Here is an 8415-nt window from a genome sequence, read left to right as displayed (position 1 = left end):
AAAAGTCTGCCTGTTTTAACAGTTGCATTTCAGGTCACTTGGATTTCTTTCACATGGACTCCTGCCAAGACAGCTGTCTCCCATCCTGTCTGTGGGCCTTATATTTCTCCTGTCTTGTTTGTAGAACCGGTTTCTCCCTGCTAAATTTGCAAATATCTATTTCAGTCCATTGTTCATGTCTATCTAGCTCTTTTTGAATCTTCTTTCATTTAAAGCAAGGGTATCCAACCTTGGCAACTTTAAGACTTGTGGACTTTAAGACTTGTGGAATTGAGGAATGCCACTGTAAACCAGTTAAAACTACACTGGGAAAGCCTTTTCCCTTTTCTGTTTAGCTTGTAATTCCCAGATAAAAGACAAACACTCAAATTTCAAACAAACTTTATTGGCTACCATAAAAAACTGGAATACAGTAAATTTAAATTGGAAAAAAAAATCCAAGTCTATAGGAATACAGACAGAAGAACAGTAAACATGATATAAACAAACTTGATCAATAAAACATATTAAAAAGGAAGTTTAAGAAAAAAACGTATGTAGACAGAAGTTAAAAGATTTTCTCCATCCTCCCAATGGTACTTCCCTTCGGTCCAGCTGGCCAAGTTACAGAAAATTCTGATTTAAGCTAACATCAGTTCCTTCTATACCTAGTATATTTTCACAGGGAAAACCCTTATTCTTTGTGAAGTTGACAAGTTTTAATTGTCCTGGCTAGCAGCCATGTTTTTTAAGAAAATGTTGGATAACCATCTGACTGAGATGGTGTAGGGTTTCCTGCCTGGGCAGGGGGTTGGACTAGAAGGCCTCCAAGGTCCCTTCCAACTCTGTTGTTATGTTATGCCTATTTTTTTAGATTTAAACATAAAAGAAAAAGTTGGGTTCATACATTGTGCTAAGCCAGTTTTAACTAAACTCTTGTCAATATTCTCTAGCTGCCTAGTTTGCACTTAATTCAAAGCCCAAGCAAAACTGTATGATGATTCACTGCAGGAGTGAAGAAAGTTGACTTTCAGATGTCGCTGAAGAATAATCCCAGCATTACCTACCACTGGTCCTACTGGTTGGGACTGACTGTGGAAACCATCATTAACTGGAGGGCTTCAGTTTCCCCATGTTTAGGTAAACATAATATATAAATCCACCCAATGTATCTGTGTAATGTTAGCAGAAATCACTTCTGCACCACTAATATAAACCAATACAAATAAAATAAATGAACAGATTGTACATTATTTTAAGCTACACAGAGTTCTCATGTTGCACTTTTGCATTTAGCTTTCGCCAATTGAACTTAATCTTTATTTTTAAAGAAAAATATGGGAACGCAAGCCAGCTTATGTTAAGAAAGAGCTCAACAGCATTTGTGGAACTGTTTATTGTGACTCATATATGGATTATATGTTTTATTTAGACTAAGGGAGTATGCACTGATGTTACTGTTTGTTTGTTATATATATTATTTGTATTTTAATTTTATAACTGTTCTCTATGAAAATAAGACAGAATTCCGTTCCAAAGGCTCAGTTAGAACTGAAGAAGTTTCCTGATGAGAAGCGAAACATCTCCAAGGAAAAACCAAGAAAATCCAGCTGCCTTTTGGAAAAAGCAACCCTAGGACATGCAATTAAATCGTCATCTAAATCCAAGATTGCTCCTTAAAGCTATGTGAAAGATGTGTCATCCAGTAAGAGGAAAATATTTTTATCAACTGTACATTTTCCACATATAACATGGCCAAACTTTAATCCAGAATTTCTTCTATGACACTGGTAAAAAAATCAACTTTTTTATATTAGCTCAAAGAGACACATTTTCAAATTAGTTGTTTCTTCAATCGGATATGGGCAAATGCATCATTGATAGTCTGGTACTTCGGACAGTAGTAGCTGAAAACTTTAGGACTAAGCTGGTGCCATTTAACAGCAATGGGGCAGCATTCTTCAACAACGTGTTCTTTGGATACTTTGAACTGCTTGTCAGATTCTCTAGTCACAATTACCTTTACTGGCAGGAAATTCTTACGGGATCGTCTACTGCCGTCCTCTATCTCCCAACGACCGGTGCGTTCTCACAGACAGGGACTCCTCAGGGTGCCGTCAGCCAAACAATGTCGACTGGTGGCCCCCAGGGGGAGGGCCTTCTCTGTGGGGGCTCCTACCCTGTGGAACGAACTTCCCCCTGGACTTCGACAACTATCTGACCTTAGGACCTTTCGCTGCGAACTTAAAACCTATTTATTCCGCCTTGCTGGACTGGCTTGATTTTTTTTTAAAAAAATTTTTAATTTGATTTTATGGGTTTGAAATTTCTGTCAATTTTATAGGGCGTTATTACATTTTAAATTTGGCCATTTAAATAAGTTTTTTAAGGGTTGTTTTTTAGTATTGTATGTATTGTTTGCTTTGTATTTTATTTTGGCTGTTCACCGCCCTGAGTCTTTCGGGAGAAGGGCAGTATACAAATTAAAATATTATCATTATTATTATTATTATTATTAAATTCTGGGAGATGCAATTCATCAAATCTAAACAATGCGTTGAACAATCTTTTATCTCCAGTTTTCTCAGGTTTTGCCAAGGCTTATACATTCCCTCTCCCTACTTCCAATCCCAATTTCTGCCCTTGATCTTTAGTGTTTTTGTTACGTTCAAGGTTGTCCTCGTCATGACCAGTTGCTTAGCAACCATTTGAAGTTACCATGGACCTTCCAAAGTGTATTTAAGATAGGATTCAAAGTTCCAATGGCCACGTGACCTCCAGTCACATGATCACATTTTGGCACTCAGCATTTATGCATGCATTTATGCCCATTTGCAGTATCCCATGCTTGTGAGATAGTAATTTACAATTATTGTTTTTATGGAAACTGACATTTACTTTTGTTTTTTGGCAAAAAAAAAAAAAGTCCACTGTGGACAATGGATACACTTAACAACACTGGTGTTCGTTTAATGACTGACGTAAAAAATGTTGTAAAATCGTGTCAGTCACATGGTTGCCTCAACTTACAATTGTCATGACATACAACAGAAATTCCAGGCTCCATGATGGTCATATGTTGAGGACTACCTCTATAAGCAAGACCACAAAACCACTAGCTAAGATACTGGGAATTTGTGCAACACGGAAGAGTTCTGACTCTTTTACTTAACCGGTAATGCAAATGACATTGTTTTAGTAAGTTGTGTGAAACCGTCTATTATTTTATTGTGGTGTCTGAACCACAGTTTGAGACTGCACAATGTGTGAACCTAGTGTGCTATGGCTTAATCAACAAATTATTAAATAAAATTGCAGTTTAGAGAGATGGGTGAACCTAGGCACCATCAGAGCCTCTTTCTCTGACTTAAAAAACAAATTGTAGGCATTAATAAAATACTCCGTTTATCAGCCTTGCTTGCTGGTCGGAATGCAATTTCTTCATGGCTACGGCTAAGGGGTGGGACCTATGGCTGAAACAACTGAGAGTTTTCACAATCAATTTGTTAGCTGCTATCAAAATATAAGTATAGTCCCAAGTATAGTATAGTCCCAAGCACATCTACTCACAATCAAGCCCAGATATAACTGCACCCAAAGTTGGCTAAATCTGTTACCGGCACCCCGTCTTCCCTTCAGGAAAAACTGTGAGATTTCAGGCAAAAAACAAAAAGATTAATAGAAGGAATACAATAAACCAGAAGAGATCAGTGGTGAACCTCCAAGGGAAGAGCATAAACATTTCAGACAACAAACCATGGAGTCATACATACTTGGCTTATGTTTTAGATAGCTGGACTGAAATTCCTCAGCTTTATTTAAATGCACCTTGAGATAAGAACCAAAGGAGAGATGCCTTCACTGCACTACTACAAAAAACCCACCAGAATTCTTCCCCTGGACAGACACATGGACCTGCCTAGTTGAAAGGCGGGGTGGGTGGGCGTGGGGGTGGGGGCTGCACAGCTTCTCCATGAGAAGAGAGGGAGAAATAAGCAAAACTGTCCTTATATCCCAAGGGCTGCTTCCCTCTCTTTGTATGAGTGGTCGATCTGTACAAAAAAGATCATGGCTTATAAATTAAGTTAAATAAAAGTTATTAATGACTTAAAGCTTTATTCTACCCAACTAAAGCATTTTTATTATAGCAACAATGTTGTTTTTAATTAAAAGTACGCACGCACAAACGTAGGAGAGAAACTGTTAGAAGATAATAAACAACAGAATGTTTCTGTGAAGCTGAAGACTGCATTTAAAAGAACTGTGAGTGTTCAGCATATTCTTAAAAAGTCATGGCTTTCCGCTGAGGAACAGAGCAAATAAACCCTAAGTTGTATGGATTTCTTAAGAAACAACCATGATGGATAAGAGATTATTACTTTGCATTATTTTAAAAGAAAACACTTTCCTAAAATAAACACTAATTTCGGTTATATTTTTCTTGCTCCATTTGTCATTTCAAGGCAACCCATACACAGCAGTGCCATTTTTGCTTGTTTTAGCTCGCATCAATAAATATATTTTTGAAGGGGTTCCAGCATTACATCCGTTTTTGTATACTTCTCCTCCCACCTCTAGCTATACATTTTTAATCAAGAATTCTCAACAAACTATATTTCCAAGAATTTCTTTGGGGAAGCAAAGCCAGCCCATGTCAAAATGGCTTTTAATTTAAATATGGCTGTGAGACCATGCTGCGGCCGCAGGATACTTCATTCTTCCTTGGATCAACTCATTTATCCTTCAATATGCACACCGGGGGGGGGGGGGAGCCATGGATAATATCTTGTTTGATCAAGCAAACTTTCCATGAAAGCTAATTAAAATGAGCAAGGGATTCCAGATTCTATACACTACTTTGTTACTGGAAAGTAAGTGTTTCCCTTCTAGTTTTCTTGCGTCTCAGCTCCTGCACTCCATCTTTATTTCACTCATGTGGCCAGCCTGAGGTGCATCACCAAGGACGAATTGAGTAGAAGTTCCCAGGCTGGTCAGAGCCAGAGGCTCACTTGGGGCCAGCTTCTCCTCCTTGGCCCAAGGGTGCTCAGGAGCTGGGGACACAGTAGCTGCTCCTGGCTGGGATGACTCAGTTTCAGAAAGAGACGTTCCCAAGGTCCCGTCCTTCACGTGGACTCTCTGATGGGACACAAGACGTGAGCTCCGGGCAAAACATTTCCCACAATCAGAGCAGGTGTAAGGTTTCTCTCCGGTGTGAATCCTCTGGTGAGTGACCAGGTCAGCATTGATCCGAAAGCTCTTCCCGCAGATGTGACATTCGTAAGGTTTCTCCCCCGTGTGGATTCTCTGGTGCTTAATAAGGTCTGAGCTGTAGCTGAAGCTTTTCCCGCAGATGCCACAGGGATACGGCCTTTCTCCAGTGTGGACTCTCTGGTGGCAGATGAGGTGCGAACTCCGCTTAAAGCCTTTCCCACAATCGGGGCATTCGTAAGGTTTTTCGCCAGTGTGGTTCCTCTGATGGGTGACTAAGTCGTAATTCACCCGGAAGCTCTTCCCACAAATGGAGCACTCGTACGGTTTCTCACCCGTGTGGACCCTCTGGTGCCGAATGAGATGGGAGCAGTCCCGGAAACGCTTCCCGCAGATCCCACAAGGGTAGGGTCTTTCGCCCGTGTGGACTCTCTGATGGGAAATGAGGTGGGAGCTGCGGGTGAAGCTCTTCCCGCAGTCAGAGCATATGTAAGGTTTCTCTCCAGTGTGGCTCCTCTGATGGTTGACCAGGTCATAGTTGGACCGGAAGCTCTTCTCGCAGATAATGCACTCGTAAGGCTTCTCCCCGGTATGGACTCTGCGATGGGACATCAGCTGGGAACTCTGGGAGAAGCCTTTCCCGCACTCTAGGCAGATGTAAGGTTTCTCTCCAGTATGGACCTTTTGATGGGCCACCAAGTCTGAGCTGAATAGGAAGCTCCTCCCGCACTCGAGACAAGAAAACGGCTTCTCATCAGTGTGACTCTGCATGTGCGCCACCAAGTCAGCTTCCTGGTTGTAACCTTTTCCACAGACAGGGCAGGGGCGCAACTTCTCCTCTTTGTGAACCCTCTGATGTTCCACAAGGCGGGAACTCCCACTGAAACATTCCCCGCAAACGGGGCAAATGTACTGTGTCTGTGAGGGATAAACCTTCTCGCCGTCAGAAACGTCACCGTTGACGGCAAGAGAATTGCTCCCCTGGTCACGCTTCGAGCTTCTCGGTTCCGTCTCGTTGGTTTCACCTCCTTCCGATTCAACGTCTGGAGACATGTGGCTCTGGCAGCTCTCAGACAGCATCTCGTGTGGCTCTGCTGGTTTAGGGCCACTCTGCTTGGGAGCACTCTCCTCTTCTTCATTCACCATCTTTTCAATGACTGGATGGAAATAGAACCCACATGAAAATTAACCATATGACAGGTAGTCCCAAATGTGTGGCTTAGCGGCTTTTTGAAGTTATGACGGTTCTCCCCAGAACTACTTACAACCCAGTTTTCAAGTCCCAACACCTGCCACACGCACCCCACCCCTTGGTCACATGATCACATTTTGGGCACTTGGCAGCTGGCCCATATTTACGGCCACTTTTGCAGGTTCCACAATCCTGTGTCATTTTCTGTGCCTTTTTCCCGAAATGGGTGTTTATTTTTGGTTTGCCTTTGGATTTAATGGTTTCACGTTATGATTGCTGTGCTCATTTAATGACTGTGGCATTCAATTAACAGCCACTGCAGAAAAGGTCATAAAATTGAGCATGGTCACATAATGACCCGCTTAATAAGTGAGCGTTAGGCGCGTATGCATGCCACTCGCACAAAGATGTGCGTGTGTATGCTTGCCAGCCACTCACATGTAACCAACCCCTCTCCCCCCCCACCCGCTGGTCTGCAAAGCCAGAAACATTAGGGAACTGTGGGTTAGATATACAGTTAGTCCTTGACTTACAACAGTTCACTTAAGTGAAAGGAAAAGGAAGAAAGGGAGGGAGGGAGGGAGGGAGGGAGGGAGGGAGAGAGAGGGAGAGAGAGAGAGAGAGTTGCGTGGCTATAGATAAGCTGCAAATGATAGATAATGGAGAATATACAAGAAGTGACCTTTAGCTACAAAGGGTAAATGAGGGTTAAAATATTGGGGGTCAGTGCTTGCTGAGCTTGGTTTTCTTCCTGCAAATATTTCATTACCCAACAAGAAAAAGTGACGCAAGGGAGTACAGTTTCCTAACCAGTTTCTGACTGGGCTACCTGGCTGCATTGTTTCATCTAAAACAGTGTTTTTCAACATGCTGGCAGGGGAATTCTGGGAGTTGAAGTCCATACATTTTCAAGTCCGCCACATCATAACAAAGATGATAAAAAATGATTTAAACGATTCCTGCCTATTGTGCTGGTTCTCCCTTCTCTAGATTCCAATTACACCACCGGAAAATGTGCTTCAGATTGTTCTTTTCCTTTTTTTTTACATTTTTGTTTGCTTCTTAAATCGTTTATACATCGCTACTGCAATGTTACCTAGATCGGCAAATGAAAAGGGCTGCAGGAAGCAAACCAAGTGCAGCAAACAGCAAGAGGGCAACGGGATTCTTTGCTACCAGATAGAATGGACATCGGGATTTTTTACAGCCCGGATCGCGCAGGCAGGCTTACCTTATGGGGCTGTTGCTAACTAGGAAAGCGCAAACATTTTTTTTTTCTTGCATTGATTCAGATAAAGATCCACTGATCGGGGGGGTGGGGGGAGCAAAATAGCAGGATCTCCTTTTGTGCAGAGATGTTTAATCCTGCGGGCAGCAGTCAGCCCACAAGAAAACAATAGCGGCCTAGATCAGCAGACGGCAGCCACCAAGCCCCAGCCGAAGCACATAGGCGAAAGCGCGGAGGATCATGCGACGCTCGGTCCCGCTTTCCCTCCGGCGATCCCCGGGAAGGAATCAGGCGGGACCGAGAGACCCACTTTCCAAGCCCGAAGACCGCGGGAAAGGCCCAGCTCAAGCTTCTCCACGTCCCGGTTACTTACCAGGATCGGGCGAGACCCGATGCAGCAGGAGGGATCCGCCAGCAGAGAGCGGCGGCCGGAGCACCCGCGCGCGCCCGGCGGAGGGGAAAGCACCGGCGCCAGAGCAAAGAACCCTGGGCACTGCAAGCAACAGATCGGGCACAATCGGAGGAGGAGGCTGCACAAGGGTTACTGACTGGCCGCCGAGGCTGGACTTCCCAAGGCAAGGCTGAGCTCCCGGGCCAGTTCAGCCAATCCTCGCCCGGTTGAGAGCTGAGTCAGGCACAGGAAGCTGCGCCACGGAAAGATTTCTCCGCGCAAGAGGCGGCCTCTGCCGGGCTAGCTAGCGCATCAGCCGGAGACCCCTGGCGGCCCTGCGGAGAAGAGCGGCGAGGTGGGCGCTCCACGTTTCCCAGACACCAGCAGGGGAAAGGAAAAGAAGGGAAGGACCCCGAG

The 8415-nt window shown here is 43.8% G+C and overlaps 1 protein-coding gene across 1 annotated transcript; it reads right to left on the bottom strand.

Annotated features, from left to right (window-relative positions):
* Window positions 1–371: 371 nt before the first annotated feature.
* LOC131190294 (zinc finger protein 664-like) lies at window positions 372–8171 on the bottom strand. The gene is made up of 2 exons (XM_058167553.1): window positions 7981–8171; window positions 372–6344 (listed from the first exon to the last, which is right to left on the bottom strand). Exon 2 carries the CDS (start codon window positions 6331–6333, stop codon window positions 4882–4884), a length of 1452 nt encoding a protein of 483 aa, XP_058023536.1. The 5' UTR covers window positions 6334–6344; window positions 7981–8171; the 3' UTR covers window positions 372–4881.
* Window positions 8172–8415: the final 244 nt, after the last annotated feature.

Source organism: Ahaetulla prasina, chromosome 2, assembly GCF_028640845.1.
Source record: "Ahaetulla prasina isolate Xishuangbanna chromosome 2, ASM2864084v1, whole genome shotgun sequence".
In the NCBI taxonomy this organism is placed as follows: domain Eukaryota; kingdom Metazoa; phylum Chordata; class Lepidosauria; order Squamata; family Colubridae; genus Ahaetulla; species Ahaetulla prasina.
This window is presented reverse-complemented; position numbering and strand designations above follow the sequence as displayed.

Excerpts from the sequence above, each read along its gene's own strand:
- LOC131190294 (XM_058167553.1), bottom strand. The coding sequence starts at position 6,333 with ATGGTGAATGAAGAAGAGGAGAGTGCTCCCAAGCAGAGTGGCCCTAAA.